At 40.2% G+C, this 26,441-nt stretch overlaps 1 protein-coding gene across 1 annotated transcript in view; it reads left to right on the top strand.

Annotated features, from left to right (window-relative positions):
• Nucleotides 1-26,441, top strand: part of ppm1e (protein phosphatase, Mg2+/Mn2+ dependent, 1E) — a 44,328-nt gene that overhangs the window by 10,139 nt on the left and 7,748 nt on the right. The window contains exons 3-5 of the mRNA XM_034140549.1: nt 22,901-23,022; nt 24,544-24,743; nt 25,661-25,849. Of these exons, the coding sequence (XP_033996440.1) occupies nt 22,901-23,022; nt 24,544-24,743; nt 25,661-25,849 (511 nt within the window). The remainder of the gene's footprint in view (nt 1-22,900; nt 23,023-24,543; nt 24,744-25,660; nt 25,850-26,441) is intronic.

The raw sequence follows: 26,441 nt of genomic DNA on the forward strand, positions 1-26,441 counted from the left end.
CAAGTGGAAGAAGACGACAGAGCTGGAGTTACATCTAAGTGTAACTACTTCTACCTTCACACACTTTTCATGTTGACTTTAAAGCCGGAAAGGTTTTTCGCCCGGCAACAAAATTGATAATCGATTATTAACTGTTTCATTTACTCTTTGATTTAACTTAATAAATTAGATGTGTTGCTGCTTTTCCATTCTATATGGCAGTCAACTTGAATATCTTGCTCTTTTAATGGCGAGACAAAACGAGGGATATTCGGACTATTGTTTACTTCTATTATTCAAAGATTCAAAGGTTTTATTGTCATATGCACAAAGCTACAGTGTAGAAATGGCAATGCAATTCTTCTGACCTATTACTAATAATACTAATACTTCTTCTCAATGTTACAGTCATAATTGTGTTTGCATTTGCTGCATTAAATACAAGAATAAGGTCTCTTTACAATACACAAGCCCCCACAGTTACTAGCCTGTTGCACCATGTTGTATTACGAAGATCAACATGAAGTGATGGTTAATGGATTATTTGTCGCGTACTCTACTTAACGGTTGATTGCCTACTTTGTTTTTTTAAAAAGCAATCCTCTCCAGGGTTTTATCAGCGAGGACTTCCCCTCCGGCCGTCCTGCAGGAGTGGGTTTCGGCACAAAGAGGAAACACTGCCAGTACAGGAGTGTGTAGTGCCGCTAATGTGCTCCTGCCCACACACTCTTATCACTCCTACACTCAGGAGGCTGGATTCACACGGCGCTGCGTCTCTGAAAAACAGTGACCATTTCATCTGGAGAGCAATTTGTACTGGATAAAAGCAGTTTAACTAATGAGCGATAAATACATTTAGAGCAGTAAAAAAAAGCATTTAATCTGATGACAAAACATCCTGTACAACGCTAATGATGAGAAACAATTAATTAATCATAATTAATACAAAAAAGGGACTAAAAAGGGATAACAGATTTTCATCCTTATGATAGAATATGAGGAATTGCTGTAGATGAAACTACCTATAAAGGAGTTAAGATTGGCAGAACAATAATGCAGTATTATTATTCCAGAAACATTAATAATACACGAACAGGACATTTTTTAGATGCACAGCTTTGCTTCCTCGTGAAACACACATCCAGTCGTAGGTTTTTATGAGCAGGAATCTGGGGACCGCTGTCTAATGAACCATCTCTCGTAATTTAGAGTTTTCCAACACGCCTTAGTTACAGAGGAACTGTGTTTTTGTATCATTCACATCCCCCTGGAATAATAATCATGTCCCACTTGTGCAGCACTTTGTCATTATTTATTATTCTGCTGCAACACAAATCTTCCGATGTAGGAGGAAACTGTAGTACTGAAGTCATCCAAAAATCATTTTGTCCCAAAGAGAGTTGTTAATAAAGACTGCTCAAGGAGAAGAGAGGGTGACTTTTAGAAAGTTTCTTGAGGAGAAGATAAAATGGTGTTACATGCCATAAATAGACTTTATTTAATGATTACACAAATCCTAAATACGATCAACCTGAACAGACCCTAATGGAGAAAACTCCATATCATCATCATGACTTGCTATCAATGTCATAAAAACACAAAATGTTATCAGAAATTATTTCAATTTGGGTAAGAAAAGTGTGAAACTCATGGTAACGCTCTGCTGCCAAATCTTGCAGGTGTGTGTCGCTGAGAAAGACAAATCAAATGAATGTTGTCTTGAACAAAGTACATTTTCTCTGGATTACTTCCTTTGTAATGTGAGAGTGTTGGAAAGATATGTGGCTTGTAAAAAAAAAAATGGGTCCAGTATTTACTCTAGTGACTATGGGGCGAAATAATTGGTCATAATGTGTGTTCACAGCGGCATTGGTGAAATCTAAGTGAGACAGATACAGAAAGCTGAGTCTCAGGGATCCAATTCCTTTCTAAACTATCACAGTACAGAACCTAAGGAAGCTCTCAACCTACTTAAAGGGGCCCTATGAAAGATAGATAGATAGATAGATGGATGGATGGATGGATGGATGGATGGATAGATAGACAGACAGACAGACAGATAGATAGATGGATGGATGGATGGATAGATAGACAGACAGACAGACAGACAGATAGATAGATAGACAGACAGACAGACGGATGGATGGATGGATGGATGGATGGATGGATGGATAGATAGATAGATAGAGAGATAGATGGATGGATAGATAGATAGACAGACAGATAGATGGATAGATGGATAGATGGATAGATGGATAGACAGACAGATAGATAGATAGACAGACAGACAGACGGATGGATGGATGGATGGATAGATAGACAGACAGACAGACAGATAGATAGATAGATAGATAGATAGATAGATAGATGGATAGATAGATGGATAGACGGATAGATGGATAGATAGATAGATAGATGGATGGATGGATGGATGGATGGATAGACAGACAGACAGACAGACAGACAGACAGATAGATGGATAGATGGACAGACAGACAGATAGATGGATAGATGGATAGATGGACAGACAGACAGACAGACAGACAGATAGATGGATGGATGGATAGATAGATAGACAGACAGACAGACAGATAGATGGATAGATAGATAGACAGACAGATAGATAGATGGATGGATGGATGGATGGATAGACAGACAGACAGATAGATGGATAGATGGACAGACAGACAGACAGACAGATACTTTATTGATCCCAATTTGGGAAATGTTTGCGTAGATACTCAAGGTTACGGTATCTGACATACATACTGACACTACAAAAGTAGGATTGAGAACGTTTTCTGAAACTCGACAGTAGAAACACAGCTAGAAATAAAGGGAGAGACCGAGGGAATTACAATGGCGTCCACAGTTGTTGGACGTGTTGATTTAAAAGAATGGTGCCTTAAGCTTTTCCTTCAAACGTCAGGATAATACTGTGTTCATGGAGAAATCTCTTGAGTATACGTGACAATATGTTCCCTTTTCCTGCTTTAATGATCCCATCAAAGGTCAGTGAGCAGATGCTGCAGCAGTAATGTCACAGAGGGATGTTCTGTGTGTTTGACCACAGCATTAATCTCTGCAGTGAGCAAATGTGAGACGGGTTTGTCACTTCGCAGCAGACAAATCAGACCATCTGAAGTCCCACATGTACCATCTCTGAATGAAGTGACCTCCTTTTGGAGCTGAACTAGTTTCAAAGACCAACGGATACAGCTCTCATCACATTCAATATATACAGAGAATGACGAGACACACACATCCCCTAAAAGCTGCCTCTCCTCCTCAAAAGATGGCATTACTTTGAGCAGACGAAGCTTTAAATTAAAGTCAACATCCGGCACAGAGAGCGCGTTTGCATGGAGTTTTTCAGTCCTATTTTTTTTTCACGCTACCATCTGTCCGTCCACTGGCTTTTCACTGTTTAATCAGAGCAATATGATGCGAGGAGGGTTGATCCGTCTGGAGATATACGTCCTCCGAGGCTTCTGGGAAGTAACTGTGGCTTTCTAGAGCACCTCTGAAAATGGAGGCTGCTTTGGGCTATGTCAGCCTCATTTTAAAGGGGTTTTCTGTGACTTTGAGGCATCTTGTATTAGACGAATACCGTCCTGGTAATGCATACAGGACAACGTGTTTGCTGGAAGCATTTTGAGAGTGACCTGTGTTTATTTTTAGAATGTTTTTTGGTCTTGAAACTCAACCTTGTCCTTCGTTTTGGCATTCTTTCTCAGTCCAATCATCCGTAAAAACTTCCTCTCCTGTCTTTCCTCCTAGCTCTTCTCTGGGCAAGCCTTTGAAATAAGTTGCCGCAGTAATCCCTTAATCAGAGTGTCTGGGATTACCACAGAAGCCTCAATTACTGCCCTCCATCACCACTGGCAATTGTTGAGCCTGCAGTATGTGATTTACATCCTCCAACTAGTGCACTGATGAAGAACAATATGTACTAATGTGACACGCTGCTTTATCCACATAAAGAGCACTTGTTGTCTTGTTTGTAATAAATTAAACATTCAATTTAACATTCGTTCACTGTGGCCCCAAAAAAGGCGAGTCACTTCTAGCATAACAACCCCAAATCTCTGACCAAACTGTCTGCAGTTGAGATGCATTGTGGGTAATGTATGCAACAGGTGTTATGGACTTAAAATTCCAATATCTGTGGTTCATTTGCATTGATTTAAAGTTTTTAAATACTTTTTATGTTTCATAATTTAGTCTGAGCTTGCCTATTTGTTAGCCATGTTGTTGAGTCAAGAGAAATGATTTTAATTAAAGCTTGAAACATATCAGAGTTTATCACTAGCTAAGGGTGTAGCGATTTTATTAGCCACACTAGTGACTCAAAGGATGGTTAGCCTAGCTCTTAATTTGACATTTTCGTTAAAAAATTGTGAAATTATTTAACAATTTTCGGATGGATTGCCATAAAACTTGGCCCTTAACTTCTTGTAGGACTTGTTATACCTTTCACTTTACCTTAACATTTATTATAGAGCCATAATCTGCTCAATGTTTCAAATATATTCAAAAACCAGCTAAACTAATGCCATTCTCATCAGCCTTAGAGGAAGATTTAACTTAACTAACAAACTAAACTAAGATGCTAAACATTGTACCTGCTAAATATTCCCATATATTTTTATGTTGAGTATGTAACTACAGCCTCACAGAACTGTTAGTGTTGTTATTACACACAACAACATCATAATAGTGAAACGAATAGTAAACATTACTGGGCTTTCAAAGGGACTCACATCAGTTACACTGGTGATTCAGATTGAGTTGTGCTGTGTGGAAGTACACAAGGTGTTCAATCATACCCTCTTATACCTGGGGAGTCTGTCCCAGAATGCACTTGGGGGGATGGGACGGGCATGAGTGTTTCAGAGTCTCCTGTTCAGCAGAGCGTTGGGAGGAAGGCAGAGCAGCCGGAGGCAAAGCATGCAAATACAGAGAGGAACATGCAAACTCCCCGCAGACAGGAAGCTACAGCGCTGGTGATATGAGCTTCAAGCTGAATGCTCTCCCAACGACACACACAGATCATTTGAACACATCGTACTGCCAAAACAGGGACACTCAAATGATTTAACATCAAATTCAGTCCTAGAAAACATTTGTTCTAAGTGTTATAAGGTAGAGAGAAGGTTCGTCAAGTGAAGTAAATAAACCAACATTATGGTTTCATTATTAGCTTGGGCTTAGAGACTAGAGAACAGAATATCAGACTCTTTTCCACTTGCTTCTGTGCATTAAGGCAATCCTACTTTCCATATTCCAAGTATTCCTACTGTTATAACACATTTTTATCTGTAACTCATGCATGGATTTGCCACTTCTGTCAAGCGAAACATTAACCCATGGCCGATAAAAGGCTTTCACAAACCTTTTCCTTTTGATTTAAATTGAATTCATCTTTTTTTGCAGCAATTAGTTTATAATTGAATAAGTAAATTAGTAGATGATACAAAGAAAACTATCAGTTGATCATTTGAATTGTGCGGAGCCCCTAAAGGGACATGGAAGAAAAAAAGTCAGGATAACGGGTTAGTTTCTCGTGAGCACGAGAAACTAACCCGTTGTTTACGTGGGGAAATGACAGTGCATACATTATTTGAGATATATTTCGAACTCAGACTTAATTTTAAGGACATTTCGGCCAGGGGTGTGTGGTTAAAACGTAGCAGCCTGCAGTCACTCCAGGAGGCAGCGGGACGTCAGACTCTGAGAAGAGCAGCACCAGTGCGCAAAGAGCTGTGTTTAGATAGATAGATAGATAGATAGATCGTACTTTATTGATCCCAAATTGGGAAATTGTTTTTGTTACAGCAGCATAAAAGGCATTTTACAATAAAACAAAATATACAAGAATAGAAATAAAATAAAATAAAATATAAAATAAAATATAAAATATACATGTCAAAATACAAAATAGAAAATATACATACAGATATTATATATATATATATATATATATATATACAAATATACAAATATATATATATTCAAAATATATGGAATTATGGAGTATTAAATATGAAACAGATTATGTGTGAGTAAAATGTACAAGGTGGTTTTATTTCTAGAGAAACTATGGAGCAGAGAGTTCTCTTCCAGCCAGAGGTGATTTGTTGTACAGTGTTATTGCAGTGGGCAGGAATGTTTTCCAGTATCTGTCCTTGTGACAGGGGAGCTGCAGCAGTCTGTTGGAGAAGGAGCTCCGTTGACTGTCCAGCTGCAGGTGGAGAGGATGGGTGGGGTTATCCATGATGGACAACAGCCTGTTCAGTGTCCTCCTCTCCACCACAGCTTCAAAGGGTTCCAGCTTGATGCCGATGACTGACCCAGCTTTCCTGATCAGTTTATTGATCCTGCAGGTGTCACCGGCTCTGATGCTGCCCCCCCAGCAGACCGCAGCAAAGAAGAGTGCACTAGCCACCACAGACTGATAGAAGATCTCCAGCATCTTACTGCATACGTTGAAGGATCTCAGCTTCCTCAGAAAATAGAGTCTGCTCATCCCCTTCTTGTACACAGCGTCAGTGTTGATCCTCCAGTTCAGCCCATTGTCTAAGTGCACTCCCAGGTACTTGTAGACCTCCACAACTGCCACATCCTCTCCCAGAATGCACAGGGGCAGAGGAGGAGATGTCCTCTTCCTCCTGAAATCAATGACCATCTCTCTGGTCTTGGCCACATTCAAAAGCAGATGATTTCTTCCAGTCCACTCAACAAAATCACCCACCAGCGCTCTGTACTCCTCCTCCCGTCCATCCCTTATACACCCTACCACCGCAGAGTCATCCGAAAACTTCTGCAGGTGGCATGACTCTGAGTTGTATAGAAAGTCAGAGGTGTATAAGGTGAACAGGAAAGGAGACAGCACAGTCCCCTGTGGGGCTCCAATACTACCAACCACCACATCAGACAGCACACTGCCCAGCCGGACGTACTGTGGTCTGTCCGTGAGGTAGTTGGTAATCCAGGAGATGGTGGACGAGTTTACCCTCATAGCCTGCAGCTTGTCACTCAGTAGCCGAGGCTGGATCGTGTTGAATGCACTGGAGAAATCAAAAAAGGTGATTCTCACAGTGCAACCCGATCCATTCAGGTATGAGTGAGCACGCTGCAGCAGGTAAATAATGGCATCGTCCACCCCCAGGTGAGGCTGGTAGGCAAATTGCAGAGGGTCAAGGAATGATCTCACCTGCGGTCTGAGATGGGCCAAGACCAGTCTCTCAAGCACCTTCATCACATGAGATGTGAGTGCTACAGGGCGATAGTCATTGAGCCCAGAAGGAGTTGTCTTTTTAGGGACCGGAACAACGCATGATGTCTTCCACAGCACCGGGATGGTCTCCAAGTGCAGGCTCAGGTTGAATATATACTGGAGAACAGGAGCCAGCTGGCGTGCACAGGTCCTCAGGACCCTGGGGCTGATACCATCAGGGCCAGCAGCCTTGCCTTGGTGGAGTTTTTCCATCTGACTCTGGACCTGTCCTGTGCTCACAGTGAAGCGGGGGGGGGGGCTTGATGGCAGGGGGGATAGAGGGGGGGGGGGGTCTGAGGCAAGATGAGCAGAGGGGGGGGGGGGGGTCAGCGGCAATGTGAGCAGAGGGGGGGTGCAGAAGCCAGGCTGGGTGGTGGAGGAGAGGTGTGAAGTGTAGGTGGTGAGCAGAGGGGGGATGTTGACGCCAGGCTGAGAGGAGGAGGTGAGGTGAGAAGAGGAAGTGGAGGAGACAGCAGCTTCATTAGAACAGCTAAAGAGCGACCGCATGCTGCTACGTTTTAACCACACACACACACACACATACATACACACACACACACACACCGAACTGCCCGATTACTCCCCCTTTTATTAGTTTTATGAAGGAGATGTCCGGTCACCAAGGCGCATGATGTGTGTGTGTGTTCTGAGTGTTTGTTTCCCTATAAAACAGCTGTGGGCAGCAGGTACGCTGAGAGTCACGGACATTAATTCAAAGATCAAAGCAGACTGGTTTACAGACTCTCCTGTTTTGCCAATCCGGTGCTTAAACAAGTTCGAAATATATCTCAAATAATGTATGCACTGTCATTTCCCCACGTAAACATAACAGTATGCAATGAAATGGTTGTCTCCTGTGTGCTCCACTTCCTCCTTGGCTCACCGGTAACTTTCTCAAAAATGTGCGCATGTCCCTTTAGGGGCTCCGTAGAATTGCCTCAATAGGAGTATTGATGTTTAAAATGTTGCAGCAGTTATATTAATGGCTTTTCTTAGAAGGTGTTGAGTAAAGGTTTGCAGCAGCAGGACAGACTTGTACCTACAGTCCAGTTTTACGGGTTATTTCTCTGCACTTTAACAAACGGAGAATCACCCGCTCTTTCCAGCAGTGGCTCTCATAGCTGCCTCTAAAACAGGCGCCTTAATTAACTGCAGCTCTGGAGAGACCCCATTTTTGGAAGTGCAATGACCTTCAAAAGTGTGCAGTGTCCTCCTTTCCCTCTCACTGCGTTATGGATGGACACTTTGCAGAAGCTCTTCCTCTCTGCACCACAGCGCCGGCTGTCTTTCTCACACAAGGTGCCCATAATTCAAATGATGAGTCATATGTTCGTGGAGCTGAATGCAAAGCAGCTCAGCCCACGTTAGAGTCCAGGATCCCTTCCTGTCTGACCTTGAACAATGATTCTGAAACTGCTGAATGACTGGAGAGAAGGGCGTTGATCTTAGAGCAGCCATGCGTAGAATAATTAATTTATCTAAGTACCTGGAGAGAAGTCAAAAATCTATATCAGCCTTCAAGACTTTAGGATTATAAACTGGAATGTAATGCATTTGAGGCTTTATAAAGGCAACATAAGGAAAAACAAGTCATATCACTAAAAACGTAGTTAATAGTGCCACTTTCAGGTTCAGTTATTTACTCAAATCGCATTTGGTGACTCAGTTGAGAACACACTCATGATTGAATTGAGCTATTATGTAAAGGCTGCACTGTGCGCGGTGCTCGAGGAGAGCAGTGGGGTCATTAAAGAGGGGCCGCTAATCGTGTAATTGTTTCAGCACTACTCGGGATATTATATTGAATTCCCTTTGCAGGCAGCAATTACTTTGTGCAAATATGACATTCTGACCTAAGGGCGGGATAAGAGAAAAGGGTTCTTCCTCTGGGGAGCATCAATGTTTAAGAAAGGAGGTCGCCAATAATGAGGATCGATTCACTGTGGACCGTGAACATCGACAGCTCATTTAGATGTGTTAGCGTTTAGACCAAAGGCCACATCATCATTATTACATTGGTAGTATTGATTTCATGTTGTCCTTAATTTGTACTTTGATTTATTTTAGTCACAAGGAAGACGAGTGGTGGTGAAAGATTACAAATGGCCTATAAAGCCGGACGTTTTCCACTGCTTTAATTACACTAACACCGGCGAAGATAAGCTGATCACCTCCAGGCTCTAGGCACCTGCTTGAGATATAAAAAAACTAAACAAGGATATTTAAAAAAAATTTCAAACTATTCTTTAAAGCGTAGGAACTAACTATGAAGTGAAAATACCACATTTGATTTTAGATTACTTCACCGTATCTTAAAGAAAAGGTAGCCGCTATACCAGAATACGCAAACCAAACTTTTTGCAGTCAAGTTTTGTAGAATAAAAAGACAATATCTGGGATTCTGCTGCATTGATTTAAATACTTTGTATGCTCCATTATTCAGTCTGACTTTGCCTACACGTTGAGCCATTTTCCTTCTGTTTTTGCGTCAAAAAATATGTTTTTTTCCGTTAAAGTGTGAACAATTGTTAGAACTAAACATCTGCTATAGGCTAGTCACTCTAAGGAAACATGCATAGGTCGTGAGGAAACATAACTTTCCTTATAGTTAAGTATTAAAAATACAAACAGCTGTTAATTTGACTGCAGTTACTGGATCGTTTAAATGGGAAAATTGACATTTGTGCTGCTCAAGATGTTGCAATACTAACGTCAAAGACAACACTATTATTTATGTGAAATTGGTTCAATTAATGATGCGCTCGCAGAGATGCTCCGGGTCAGGGCAGGATGCGGCTCTCACCAATGATCCAGCTGGTGGATTACATAACACCGCCTTAAGGCTTTGTGCAGAGCAGCATGGGCCTCTCACTAACCTCCCCAATGTGTCTGCGGAGGCTGAGCAGAGGCTCCAGGCTCATCTGGAAACTGACTACACCACAACAGACACACAAAACCATTTGAAAAACATGACACACGCAGAGCTTCACGCCTCATTTTTCCCGCACCGTGTCAAGTCTCCAGTCGCTGAGATGTGTATTTTTTGAACGTCCGCTGCCTACACAACTCTCAGGGATGTACTGCAGGTTGTGTGGGGATTTTTTTTTCTAAATGTATGACAGATTAGACACGCCTCTGTGCAGCCGACATCGTGCACTTCATGGTAAGTGGAACATGGAGCAAGTGCACTCTGTGACGTCCGCAGTCACAGTCGCTCCATCATTCCCTCGCTGTTTGAAGTGCGTTACGTCAGCAGAGCGCCGGGGGGAAACATCCAGAGGGGTACTGAGGTTATGACTGCTGAGAGGGCAAAACACACTTATTGTTGATGACATCTGCTGGTCTTTGCTCGCTAAAAAACACTTATTTTACTATTTACTGAAGGTGTGGTGGTTCTGTTATATAATCAGTCAGACAAAGGGCTGGTGGTAATACTACACTGTGAATATGCTACGAGAAAAGTCCTGTATTTAAAAAGCTGCTGTGGTAGAGAGTAGATTTAGTCAAGTGTACTATTTTAATATCTTGCCATACTTGTATTTTACTTTACCGTGTTATGAAACTCTCTAATTCTACTCCAGTATAGTTCAGACTCAATTACTTCACACTTAGCTACGTATAGGATATAAAAAACCCATAATATGCTGATATTATATGACATTGACAAACTTCAAGATTATAATATTCAGAATAATAATATTCTGTTTTAACACAATTATTTTGATAATCGTAACATTTGTTAATTCAAGACTAATACAGGAATATATACAGATTTGTTATACATATATATTGTCGTTATACTAACTGAATTTTCCTTTACTTAAAACAAATTCTGGATTATATTAGATTAGATTTCTACTTTTACGAGTATAAGCACTGAAAAAAACAAGTGCAGTTCAGCAGATAACGAGGTAAACTATATTTACAAATGTATATGAATAAATTGTGAGATATGAACATTATATGCAGTAAAAAAAAGGGTGTTTACACTATAGCTCAGTTATGGACAGTAGAGAAAAGTATTAAAACACTATAGATCTGACATGTAGACTAAGTGGTAGGAATTTATACTACAGGTCAGCGATGGGGGGGGACTTCTTTAATGTCCTCTCTAACATCCTAAATCTGTGTTTGTTATCACTGCGGTAGATGTTCTCCGTCTGACGTCTGACATCTGCATCACGCCCCCCGCCCCCCTCACTTAGTCAGCGGTCCCCAGACACGATGTCCTGCTTTGACTTTGGGATGATACGCATCTCAGTCAGAGGCTCTGAGAACACATTCATTTAAGACCTGGGGACCCTTTATGACATATGTTCATAACAACATAGCATGAGATATTTCTAACTCATATTATGCTAATTTCCAGGTTCATATTAGTATGTTGCTCCTCTACTGTGACATGTCTACATGCTTTAATGTTCAGAAAGGTCTTTATTTCTCTCATACTGCCTGTCTTTTCACCCTCTGTCTGAAACCAGAGCCCAGTTGATTACATTTTCTCTACACACTTATCGGTTACTGTGGTTTGTCTAAATTGTGAGGAATGGCATAAGAATGAACTAGAGCCCAAAGTGACACCTTCACAATGTTTGTTTTGTCCAACAACAGTCTAATAAAAAAAATGTATAATGTAAAAGCTGCAAAACCTCACGTTTGTGAAGCTGGAACTATGATTTACTTTTACATAAAATGAACAATGAATAACCCTGTCAATCAATTCATCAACTTAAAGAGCTTAACTTGAATTGATTTTCATTAATTGAGTTTGCAAAAGTATTAAAGAAAGTGAAGCTGTCAGTTAAATGTAATAAGGAGAAGTTTCATGAGGAGAAAATATTCAAGTTAAGTACAAATACCTCAGGTTTAAATAACTGTACTTTGTTAAACTCCACTTCCGGTTTACAGAAAAACGTTTCTTATCACCGTCTTACTTGCTTGAGTATTATTCTGTAGCGTACATGAAAACAATCATTTTGATTGAGTCTCGGGACGTTTTGTTATTAGGGTCAGAAAGAAATTGTCTGGTGTCAAACATTTTTTATAAATCTCAACAAATCCATTAAAAAGAACAAAACCAGCAATGAATCGATGCTAACAAGCGTCGCCAAACACTGATTCCTCCGAGTTACAGAGCTCCACTGTTGTCCAAAAAACTCATCAATGAGCCGCACTGTTGCACCGGGGGACATGTTGCTTCATCAGCATCCACACACACACAGACAGACAGACAGACAGACAGACAGACAGACAGACAGACAGACAGACAGACAGACAGACAGACAGACAGACAGACAGACAGACACACACTGTCCTGATGCATGAAGCTCTGTGCACACTCAACAGAGCTCAGTCAGCAACTATTTGAATATTTGTTTATGTATTATAAATGCAATTATTATTATTATTATGTATTTCATGCAAAAATAGTATAACATGTTGTGTTGAGCCTCTCAAATATGGGTCCAGTTGAAACCATGTATCTCCATATATGTTGATTTTGAGTGTTTGTGATAAACTGAAGGATGAAGTGTTCCTTTAGGAGAAAATTGTCCTATTTCTGAAGCTAAAAATACAATTGAAAAGCCCCTTGGATCATCCTGAAAAGGCTTCGTCACAAAGCCGAAAAGTGGGTTGTTTTTCTTGGAAACTCATAGAATAGTTGAGAGATGTGTTGTTCTCACAGGACAGTGACAAAGAAGGACTTAAAGTAACCCAACCTTCAACATCTACAGCAGTAACATGCAACATACACATTAATGCAGCCGTTTGAATAATGCAAGTATATCTTGTAGAACAAAAGACTGATAAAGAAAGATCATTTCAATGCCAGAAAGTGTGTGTGTGTGTGTGTGTGTGTGTGTGTGTGTGTGTGTGGTGTGTGTGTGTGTGTGTGTGTGTGTGTGTGTGTGTGTGTGTGTGTGTGTGTGTGTGTGTGTGTGTGTGTGTGTGTGTGTGTGTGTGTGTGTGTGTGTGTGTGTGTGTGTGTGTGTGTGTGTGTGTGTGTGTGTGTGTGTGTGTGTGTGTGTGTGTGTGTGTGTGTGTGTGTGTGTGTGTGTGTGTGTGTGTGTCAATAGGGGGCGGGTGAAGCACTTGGTGTGCTAGAACTAGTCTGGGGGTGTGGACAAAGCTTGTGTGTGTGTGTGTTTAAAATGATGGCAGTTTAGGTTTTTAATCCATTTTCCTCCAGGCAGCTGGGAGTCACATCTGAACAACAGAAGATGCAGTCGACTCACCCCGAACACTACATAATCTAGTGTGTGTGTGTGTGTGTGTGTGTGTGTGTGTGTGTGTGTGTGTGTGTGTGTGTGTGTGTGTGTGTGTGTGTGTGTGTGTGTGTGTGTGTGTGTGTGTGTGTGTGTGTGTGTGTGTGTGTGTGTGTGTGTGTGTGTGTGTGTACACTGACTGAGGAGCCACATTCATTTGTCAAAGTCAATTGAGAGCCATCTTCGGGGAGCAGCAGCAGCAGTAAATGCTATGATTACTGGCTCTCTGTGTGTTATGTAATCCTGTTATGCCCTCTTGAGAACACTGTGCTCACATAACACCACACATTCTCATTTTCCTTTAAACCGCACTTTGGATAACTGGTGGAAAAACAACAAATGTGTGAAATTGGAGGGTCTTCTCTGTTAAGCTTTAATATGAGAAATGTCTGGTACATTTTTTATTTTTTTAACCAGATCCTTTGACACTTTCAGTAACCCTGCACCATTTAACACATACATATTTTAACTGTTAATGTATGTGAGTATATATTTACTGATATATATTTATGTATATGTTTTACTCCTGCCTTGATTACCTGCTGCTGCTGTAACATATATAATCTATACCCTTTCTTTCACTTTTAATATAACGAATAAAACAGTGGATCTTAATTTATCACCTCTACTTCCAACTCCGAAAAAGGTTTAATATTTAAGAAAATAAAGTAGAGGCTTGTATTTTGAAAACCGGACAACTGACGCCGTTGCCTGTCAGTCACTGGCTTCTGCGTTACCATGGAAACAACCTTGTGCCTCCACTCCGAGTCTAATTCTGTAGAAAAGAACAAGCTTGTGTAGAAAAAGCAAGGAAAAAAATTAATAAAATAAGAAACCCAACAACAACAAAACATGGCCGCATGTATGAGTCATCTGCTAACACATACACTCGGCAGCTTTATCACAGCCTGTCAAAGCTTCCCCGGCACGATCATTGTAGCTTAACGCCTCGCACGAGAGAACAAAAGCAACACCAGACTGTCGGGGGGGGGGAAAGACCACGAGAGGAGGGGACACCCACCTCTGACTCCCCTCCATCAAAGCTGCAGCCGGGGTGAATTACACCCGGTTATATCGTGAGAGGGAAATTATAACGAAAAATCTGCAACTTTTCAGAAAATGAAGTCGTTTTTTTAAGCAGATATACCAATCATTCTCTGGTGTCTCCAATGGGAAATGTTCCCGCTTGACTTCACTTTATATCATCTCACAGCCAACCTATTCCTGTGATTACAATAATTGGGAATAATAAGGGAATTGCATTCAATTTGGTAAATGGTAAATGGACTAAATATCCAGTCTTTACGACCCCTCAGAGTGCTTTACATACTACAAGTCATCACACCTCAAAAGTCAAAGTCAACTTTATTTTCAATCTTCCAGTTTGTGTGTACAGACAGAGAGATCAAAATCCCGAATATAAAAACAAATGTATATAAAAATATGTGTGCCAATATGTATATACCTATATACAACCCATTTTTACATCATTACATTACATTACATGTCACTTGTTAGACGCTTTTATCCAAAGTGACTTACATACTCAATACTGTGGGCAATCCCCATAGGAGCAATTTGGGGTGAAGTGTCTTGCCCAGGGACACAACGACATGCTGACTGCAGTGGGGTTTGAACCTGATCCGAACACCAACGCACAACCCACTGCACCACACGCCTCCCCATGTGCACACATTAAGACCTAAATAAAAACACAACAATCAATAGGTACAAAATAACAGTCACTTCAATTCATTCATACAGAGCATTACCACTTGCTCTAGGGAAGCTAACATTCACACACATTCACCATCGGGAGCTACTCAGGGTTAAATATCTTGCCCAAGGATACATCGACATGTTGAGTGCACGGGCTGGGATCGAACCAACAACCTTCTGGTTGAAAGACGACCACATTCCCTCGCAGCCACAATGGTACAGATGTCCAGTTTGACTTAATGATGAACTGATTTAGTAAAGAGCAAGGTCACTGTGACCTCACCAAACACATCTTTTGCAATAACTCAAGAATATAAGGGAGGCGTGTGGCGCAGTGGATAGAGCCTTGGTGTTGGGATCAGGGGAGCACAGGTTCAAACCCCACTGCAGTCAGCATGTCGTTGTGTCCCTGGGCAAGACACTTCACCCCAAATTGCTCCTGTGGGGATTGCCCACAGTATTGAGTATGTAAGTCGCTTTGGATAAAAGCGTCTAACAAGTACAAATCTAATGTAATATAAATATGAATATGCATTTTCACACATCTGATAGGATGCAATTAAGAAGTGATGACATTTGGACACGGATGTTATTTCTTCATGTTACCATGTGTTTTTAAGATAAGATAAGATGGACCTTTCTTAATCCCCGTGGGGAAATTCAGTACTTTAACAGCAACAGGGTAAAAATGAAAAACAGGACAGCACAGATTAATAAAATTAAGGATAAAATCAAAGATAACGATTCAAAATGATAAATAACTATAAAATAAGAAATGAATTCAAATGAACATATATACGTATTTGGTCATGTGTACATATTATTTACATGTGTGTGTACAATTAGCCCTGCTCCCAGTATACAGCACATACTGTAAATATATCTACCCACAATTCAATTATGTATTATGCAAAAAAGCACTTCAGGACTGCACTTTGACTACAGTTTTGTTTCTCATGTGTAGCCTAATGGACTACAACTGCGTCTTGTTGTGCAACGCTGTGTTGCATAATGACAATAAATGTTTAAACCCTTTAGATTTAAACTGACTGTTTGGCAGAGGCATACAAATGCGAGTCTGTAATTCTACTCAAACGTCACCGTGGACTTATATTCAACTTTATGTAATAATAATAATGTGGTATTGTTTTCCATGGTTGTTTTTACCAGGAAGAAAGTCTATTTATCAAGAAGTTATTTAGATTATGTTGATAATGACAGTAATCAGAAGTTGCAGTGGTCTGGTATAGTATGGTGTATTCTCACTTATTCCTTCGTATTCATCCTATTCTCTACAGATTTTTACAGATTTCTGTGGATGTTTGTGTATATATTTACTGTTTTAATTAATCTAGAAAGTAATTGGCAGACCACTTGATAATGTAGTGGGCGGCTGTGGCGCAGTGGAATAGTGCGTTGGTGTTCGGATCAGGGGAGCACAGGTTCAAACCCCACTGCGTGTCGTTGTGTCCCTGAGACACTTCACCCCAAATTGCTCCTGTGGGGATTGCCCACAGTATTGAGTATGTAAGTCGCTTTGGATAAACAAGTAACATGTAATAATGACAGTAATTGTAACCCTATTTAAAGTCTTCCATCTATTCTTGAATAACCTAATCTCTCTTACATCAGTGGTAAAGATTTTAGAGAGCAGTTGTACCAGTAGTTATCTGGCCGTGTTGTTGCAGAGCGATGGTGTGAACTGAGAATAAGCTCCACTTTAATCCTCCTCCGCTCCACATGACCTCACTGTGATGCACAGACCACAGGACGCCGCCATTGGTGCACCGCAAGTTCTCCCATGTGACCCGCAGCCAATCAGAGCCTCGCAGCGCAGCATACACCCCCGCAGGGCAGCCAGTGGTGAGGGGGGGGGGGAGTAAGAGGAACATTTTTCTATGAATGGAAACACGGAGAAAAAAGGACACCGAAAATCCTGAGACCCTCACTCACACCTCGTCCCTTCATCCTTCTTTATTCTTTTATCCTTTGCTGACTTATATATATAGAGAGATACACATCTCTCTTCGTTTCCATAGCATTTGGTATAATGTAGGTACCAGTAAGTCTTTACTTTGCGACTGAATCTCTTATTAAAATCTGCACAGCCCTCCACTTTAAAATATAATATATTTTGTCTCATATTCACTGGAGTAAGATTTTACGTTTTTTATATATTTATATTTGTGTAAATATATAATTTTTTTAATGTTGAATAGTTTAAGACATTTAATACAATTATACTCAATAAAATACAACTAAATATAATGTAATTTAATATTAAGTTATTGCAAAAGCAACAACTTTACAGCCAAACATTCTACATTTTAGTTGCAACCACAAATGAGTTGTACATGTATGTAACAATGCCACTTTTTACAAGAACAGTCTCAATATATTGCAACACACAGAGGTGGTAGAAGTACTCAGATCTTGTACTTGAGTTAAAGTAGAAGTACTCAGATCTTGTGCTTGAGTAAAAGTAGAAGGACTCAGATCTTGTACTTGAGTAAAAGTAGAAGTACTCAGATCTTGTGCTTGAGTAAAAGTAGAAGTACTCAGATCTTGTCCTTGAGTAAAAGTAGAAGTACTCAGATCTTGTACTTGAGTAAAAGTAGAAGTACTCAGATCTTGTGCTTGAGTAAAAGTAGAAGTACTCAGATCTTGTACTTGAGTAAAAGTAGAAGTACCAGAGTGTAGGAATACTCTGTTACAGTAAAAGTACTGCATTCAAAATGTTACTCAAGTAAAAGTAGAAAAGTATTATCATCAAAATATACTTAAAGTAGCGACAGTAAAAGTACTCATTATGCAGATTGGTCCATTCCAGAATAATATATATGATATGTTTTATAATGATTGATCATGAAAGTGTTCTCAAAGCTGGTAAAGGTGCAGCTAGTTTGAATGACTTTGTATACTGCAGGGTAGCTTGTGGATTTACTCCAGGTGGAACTAAAGTCTGATTTAACACTTGGTTATATTTCACATCATTCATCCAGATCTGTAAAGTAACTAAAGGGATTAAATACATGTAGTGGAGTAAAAGTACACCATGTACCTCTGAATTGTAGCGGAGTAGAAGTACAAAGTAGCACAAACACTAGATCACACTACACGGCTTGTGTTTGTTTCTTACTGTACGTCCCTGACACTTCATTGTGGATATAAAAAGGTGACATATGGTCTGTTTATATTCTGACACGGAGACAGGATGGAGATGAGTCAGTGGAGTTATTTGTAGTGTCTGTGGTTTCCATGGAGAGAGGAATCATCTCTAGTGTGGCTCGACTTTATATTTGAACTTTTTCCAACAACGTACTGTACTGAGCGAGCAAAGGGGAAAAGAGATGATAACTGCAGATATGAAAAGTGAAATAAAGTATAGGGACAAAAGAAAATGCAAAGCAAGACTATTTATATGTTTCATAGAATTTGCTTCATAGAAAAGTAGAGACCTTTATCAGTGTGTTGTGAATGTGTCATGCAATAAAAACTACAACTGTTTTAACTGTCAGAGAGGACACTTAATGCTCACTTTCAGGTTCATATTTGTATTTAGTGGTTCTACTGCGACATGTCTCCATATTTTAATGTTCAGAAAGCTCCTATATTTTTATATTATTAATTTTTAGTCACTTGTTAGACGCTTTTATCCAAAGCGACTTACATACTCAATACTGTGGACAATCCTCACAGGAGAAATTTGGGGTGAATTGTCTTCAGGGACACAACGACATGCTGACTGCAGTGGGGTTTGAACCAGTTCCCCTGATCCGAACACCAACGCACTAATGCACTGCGCCACACGCCTCCCATAAAAGCCAGTTCAGTAATTAAATAGTGGAGTAAATGTGTTTTAATGCAGGATTTTTGATCTCTTTTTGGACCATGTTTTATTACTCATTACTCTGTGTGCTGTTGTACTTCCTCTGTTTTCTATGGCGGCTTTTCAAAGGAAGCACAGAGAGCATTTATGCAAGAAAGACACGCTTTGTTTTTTCTTCCTGCTACAGTTTCAACACATTTGCATGTCTAACAGATGACCTGAGAGAGGTCTGATAACCCGAGAAATTCAGTTAAAAGTGAACAACTTTTTCTAAAATACTGATACAGGATGTCCGCGGGGTCTTAAAAAGTATTAAAAGTTGTTCAATCAATTTAGCGAAAATTAAGGCTATTAAAAAGTATTAAACGGCATTTTCCAAGGTATTACATTTTGTAGCTTGTTTTCAATAAGTATATAAATTGTCCAAAGAGGTTGTATTCTACAGTCTGCCTGAATGTAATCATTGCGTAGGTGTGTAGTGTGATTCTGTGTAGTTTATTTATGGCATCCCGTTGGATTTGACGTCCTCTGAACAGGACATCGCACGCTCACTGCTTGATAGCGCGCGAAGCTCCGTTTACGCCGGTTGTTAAACAACATCGTTATGGGGAAATGCAAGTTTGCGTCCAAATGGTTGGAAGATAAGGAGGAAGGACAATCAATACCGTATATAGTCAATGGGAGGTAAAGTGTGTCGCCAAGGTAACCGGTTAAAACTCCAAGTGGCGATGAGGTCTTAAAATGTATGGAAAGGGTCTTAAAAAAGGTCTTATAGGGTATTACATTTGACTTCAGGACTCCTGCATATACCCTGTGATAAACATATGCCCTTATATGTCTCAGTCACTAATGAGCAGAGCTGAATTCATTAAATGTTGGAGCAGTTTTAATTAATTACACCATGTAATATTACACAGAGGCCGTTAAACACTTAATACACATCATTTAATTGAAGAATAAGTCCCTGCGTTACACTAAGCCGACCCCAGTTCATTCATTTGCGTAAATTAAAAGCACCGCAATGACTATCTATCTAGCGTGTGCAACATCACGCCATCCAGCTTAGTATTACATGTGTGAGGATTCAGCTGCCACACTTTTAATTAAACCAACCAGCATGGGTTACGGTTAAATCAATTAAAATCGTATTTAATAAAAAGTCCAAGAAGCTAGTGTAGCGTTGTGTGGGTACATCTCGAGATGCAGTAAGGTGATAACATTTTTTGAATTTAGGATTTTATCCAATGTATTTTATATTGTAATGGAGATTTTTTATTAATACATCCAGTACAGCGTTAGCGTTTAGCATTAAGCCAAGCTCTTGGCTGTGGACTTACTCGAGGTTATAACCCACTTAGTTTAGTTTATTAGAAACGGGAAGTACTTTCTGAAAATGTTGGGTGTTTCTCAATATCAAGGAAGGATGCTCCAGAGCCACTATTTCAAGGATGCTACGTCATCGAGTGCCGCCGAAGGACTGTTACAATGCCCAGGATCCTTGGAATTCTACCGAGCCCGGCGTCCTTCGTTGCGAGAAATTCCGAGGCTGCACATGTGTATCCTCCGCGGTCTTAAAATCCCCACAATGCTTTGCGCACGGACCAATTTCCCAAATCTTTGGCGGAAATCGCGCTCCATTTAAGGAAGCGTCCTCGACATTGAGAAACACCCAGAATCTCCCACCTGTTGTCCCAATTAACCAATCAAGCATGGGCGGTTCTGGGGGAGGGGGGCCAAGTTACTAAAACAAATATTAAGAAATAAGATAACAACAAAGTTTATTTTGCATTAATAATGTATTTATTTCCCGAAAATGTATTTTAATGTTCTGTATCTTCGGCCAAACTAACTAAAATAAATAAAAATGTTAAAGTAATCGACACAAAGTCTGTTTCTAAAAAAATGTAACAATATTTTATATAAATATTTTTATATATCAAATATAACGAACATTACACATACATAACACGGTCAGTCTAGGTGGCAGATACAGTGTACAATCAAATGAATAGGCATGTAAATAAACACAGGTCAGTATACAGATGATACAGGGATAACAAAGTACAGAAATCTGAAAGAAATCTGAAAGAATATGACGTGTGCTACTACACTACATAATCTTATTACAAAGTCTGTTTCTATATCAAACACCAATAATGTTATTTAATGCGCTATGACTTTAAACCAAACCTGTTCAAACAGCCTCCTTCCTGCATTAAATGGGTCCCTCTCATTACATTATTGTCCCCATCGCAGCCCCCCCCCCCCCAGTAAAATGAGTCTAGAACAATCACTGAAATCAAGACCTCACAGATTAATGTATTAAGAGGTCAGTTCTCTCTCCTGATTGGTTACGACCTGCTCACCTGACCTGAGCCCTGTTTTCATTCGACTGTTTCATAAACGATCCAAAAAAGGCACTGAATCAAATCTCTTCATTCCTCCTGCTTTAGGTTGTGTGTGCTTTTATCAGAAAGTAAGTCTGACTGGCAGCAGATTGATCAGATTGATCAGATTGATCAGATTTGTGTCCAGGACAACAATGCATACCTATTTCTATTTGAATGATCAAACCGCGTTGAAGAACAGCTTTGACCCTCGCTCATTAACCATAAAGCTGTCGACGTCACTTCAGGTTTATTTTCAACTTAATGTAACTTAAAGGGGCAGCATCCTGAAGTTGGTTACCATGGTTACCTACATCTAGAGATGACCTAGTTATCTAACAGCAAACCTCGAGTCCTTCAAACGACTCGCTATCTTTCCTCCTCCTCTTCCTCCTCCTCCTCTTCCTCCTCCTCCTCCTCCTCTTCCTCCTCCTCCTCCTCCTCTTCCTCTTCCTCATGATAAGTGCTATATGCTTGTAAAGTAATGTATACCTTATTATGAAACACTACATAACGCTGACAGTTTGTAAAATACTTCATATATCATTAATATTTCTGTACTGTAATTTCTTATATCTGTTAACTAATTGATTTAAGTAATACATTTGTTTATTCGTTTATTGTTTGTCATTCAACGTGGGCAGTACACATTAATAAAAATGCTGTTAATTTGACAAAGTGAGCCAAGAGGCTGTCGTCCCTGGACAGATGTTTCAAAGTCATCATAAATGATTGCATTAAAAAACATATTGCCTAAAGGCGTCATCATCCCCAACTTAAATGATATCTGCCTTATCCGTGTTTTGGCCGTATATTAGTTAGTAAGACGTTCTTCTGTTATAGATTTAACGACAGCAAACCATGTCGTTATGCAGTCAAACAAACGAGGTGTTGTTGATCTCTTAAAGGTCTCCTATTATACTGTTTTTCATCAATATATTAAAGGTCTCAGATATATCCAGAACCTGTCTCTGATTGGCTGAAACACCAAACAGATCATTGCAGTATCCCATAATCCCCTCTGTTTCAGCCCTGTTTCAAAAGTGCTGATTCTCTGTCTGTTACTTTAGATGAAAATAAGGAGCCCCTCCCCACGCCCCTCTGAGAGATATTTGGTTACAAAGAACACAATGGTGCTCTAGAGGAGATTCAGGTGATAAGGGGGGGGGGGGGGTTACCTTGGTTGCTGATTGGCTAATGGTTACACAAGCCAAAAGATCGTTATGACATCATAAAGTGGCCAAAATCTGATCAGCTCATTTTCAGACAGGTTTTTATATAAATGGATCAGGAGAAAAAGAGAGAGAATCTTTGTTCCTGAAACTTTCAGAATCTCTTTTCACAGAGGGGACACATGTTGATGAAAAAGTGAATTTTGCACAATATGTGACCTTTAACATGTTTTGTACTGACCCTCTCTATCTGTCCTCTCTCTCCTCAGTAACTGCCCCTGCTCTCTGGCTGCAGCTCTCGCCCGAGCCACGGCCGACAGCCTGATGCAGAGCGACCTCTCCATACACCACCTCAACAAGACCCCCGAGGAGGGACAGGACCCTGTAACACGTGAGCACACACACACACACACCCAGCTGTTTACATGAAGATGGATATCATTGACAGCCTCTGTTTTCCCTCGCCTCTTCTCTCTTTGGTTTCCTAATCACATCCAGCAGGGGAGTCCCTGTCTCTCACACGCACGCACGCACGCGTGTTGACATAAAAAAAAAACGTCCTTGCTGTTTAAATAGCTCAAACGCAGAGATTAAGAGATTATAATTAAACATTATTGAATAAAAGTGTGAAAATAATTTGTCTAGAGACACTTTTATTGGTCTTTTTATGAAAACGCCTCATCTCCAGTACACCGTTCTTTATTGATCTTGCCTTTATCAGAGTGCTGATAGCCCAAAAACAAATGTCACACGTTAGAAAAGTTATGAAAAGTGTTCAATTTTGTCGTTCTTCACCTCGCTGTGTGTGTTTTTTCAAAAGTAATACTTCTGGTGTTGCATAACAGATGATCACTGCCTGTTTGAAGTCGCTTCACTGCACTCTGTAGCTGTTTGCAAGGTGTTATGGGTAAATCCTGCTGCCAGACGCAACATCTTTATTTTGGAGCAGGAGATGGGGAAGGCGCTGTTTTTTGTAAGTGCATGTAGTTTTAGAAGCTGGAGGGGTGGACGGAGGAAATGGGACACAGTGTAGGCCGGTCCATTTTTTGGTGGAGCAGCGTGAGAGAGAGAGAGAACGCTGGCAAATGACTGGAGAGATTATTATTCCACCTGCAGCTAACATTAGTAGGTCAAACAAACACAGCCCCAGTCTTTGTTATCAGGGAGATGGAGCCCTGGTTCCTCGTCCTGCTCCACTAATTTCTCAATGACAGCTTCTGAGAAAAAGTAAAACAGGTCCCTGCGGGGCGTGACCCTCCCAGAGGACGGGGACTTTTCAAAATGTGATTCTTGACACAGCAGACCAAGTTAAATCCTTTTAGTTAAACGTACAATCTGTCAAAAAGGATCTTACTGTGTGTTCTTTATTTATTTTCAGTAACATAGGGGTCACGCTTTATAGAAGTTAATAACATTGTTATTCATATACTTTTACCTTGCCATATTTTAAAGTTGAATAAAAGATAAGGGTGTTATGTGAACTACATTTATCAATTAAAGTAGGTCAGACAAACACGTCACCTAGGGCTCTTCTTGTAACATTTCACACACCAACTACTAATCATTTATTAAAACAAGTAATTGTCAGACTAACTAATAGCGTAAATAATCATTATTTGCAGCCCTCAGAAAATCACAAAGAGAAATAGATTAAACTTCAAGAAGAGAGGTTGGGGAAGTTTTTATGATGTTTTTTGTTTCATTTTTTAGCTACAAATTGCTTTAACTAATCGGTCCCTAACAAAGAAGCTGTTTGACTGATTGTGACGTGTGTGTGTGTGTGTGTGTGTGTGTGTGTGTGTGTGTGTGTGTGTGTGTGTGTGTGTGTGTGTGTGTGTGTGTGTGTGTGTGTGTGTGTGTGTGTGTGTGTGTGTGTGTGTGTGTGTGTGTGTGTGTGTGTGTTGTGTGTTAGAAATGGAGTCGGTGAAGTTGGCCTGGCTGGTGTTCAACCAGCTCTTCGAGGTGTGCTGCCTCTGGATGAAGGACCTGCCGTACCGCCGCCGCCCGCAGCCGTACTACGAGACGTCCATCCACGCCATCAAGAACATGAGGCGCAAGATGGAGGACAAACACGTCATCATCCCCGACTTCAACTCGCTCTTCAATGTTCAGGTACGACCCGAGATGGCAAAAGTACACGCATCCTTTACTCAAGTAGAAGTACAGATACTCGTGTTTGAAAATACTCTGGTAAAAGTAGAAGTACTGACTATACTTCTTTACTCAAGTAAAAGTAAAGAGGGCTTTGAAACGTACTTAAGTAAAAAGTACCCATAACTAGCAGCTGTTTTAAAGAGTACCTGACCTCCCTTTATATTAATAGAACAATAATGTCATTGTTAGCTAATGAATGTTTCCATGCTGAACAACGGCAACATGACAACGTTTTCATTGGTCCCTCTTCTTTAGAGAAGACCAGGAAATGATGGATACACGGATCGTGATCAAATCAATAGGCACGCAATGACTCTAAATAATAATGATCACGCCACCAAACACACATTCAAACTAAAGTAACCAGCCTGTTTGGAAAATGTAAGAAGTAGAAAGTACAAGTATTTGTGTTCAAAATGTAAGAAGTCAAAGTAAAAAGTCGTCAGAAAAATAAGATGGGATTAAATAAAAAAAAGTTTCATCACAAAACAAAATTATATCATTTCTTTGGAGAACAATAAGATATGTCTTTATCTCACAAAGTCTACCACAATAGGATACTGATTCAATTGAGTGGCCTGCACAAGACACCCATTTAAACACAATGTGTTATGTATCAAGCAACTCAAATATGATCCACAATTGAAATACTGGTTTCTTTATGAAGGAAGTGTGCTTGGGTGGAAATGGTGACACAGATAGGGATTTTCTAAATGAAAGCATACCTTAAAGAGGATGATACAGTATGCATTGCAGTTTAAACCACTAAAACAAACCTTTGATTATTGATATGTACTCCTTTAAGACCTGAAGTCTCTATGTGATTTTGTGTTATTGAATACATTTGCTAATAATCTACCGTTTTTGTCTCTCAGGATCAGGAGGAGCAGGCTTACTTTGCCGTGTTTGACGGTCACGGCGGTGTCGACGCTGCGATCTACGCTGCCAACCACCTCCACGTCAACCTGTTCCAGCAGGAATGCTTCAGACAGGACCCGATGGAGGCGCTCTGCAAAGCCTTCAGAGTCACCGACCTGGCATTTATGAAGAAGGCCCGACGAGAGGTAACCGCACCTGCAAACAACAAAGCCACAAAGTGTAAACTATTCTACTATTATAAGATAAGATAGGACTATATCTATCCCGAAGGAAATTGTTGTGCCAGAGTTACAAAAATACAATAAACACAGCAGTATAATAATAATAATAAAACTGTACACTAACAGTGCAGTACAAAGAGCAATCCAATATCTACAGGAAACATAGACGGTCACTTCATTAATGTAAATATTAACAGTATTTAGTAGTGCATAAAACGTAGTGGCAGATACGTAATTGCACGTTATGATTATGAGTGAACCTGCTACCACTATTACTGCTGATGCTCGTACTTCTTTACTACATTTTTAGGTGTTTCAAACAAAATGGCTTTAATGATTATGAAAGTTGTAGTAAATTAATTGTTTTACAGTCACTAAGTAATTCCGCTGTACTTGCATAAACAGTTGGGTAGAGAGAAATCATAATCTCTTCATTTGAAAACTTGTGGGGTAACAAGAACTGGTGTTGCAGCTGCTGCTTGGTGTGCACATTAAATACTGTGTGTGTGTGTGTGTGTGTGTGTGTGTGTGTGTGTGTGTGTGTGTGTGTGTGTGT

This window comes from Trematomus bernacchii, unplaced genomic scaffold (genome assembly GCF_902827165.1).
Source record: "Trematomus bernacchii unplaced genomic scaffold, fTreBer1.1, whole genome shotgun sequence".
Taxonomy (NCBI): Eukaryota; Metazoa; Chordata; class Actinopteri; order Perciformes; family Nototheniidae; genus Trematomus; species Trematomus bernacchii.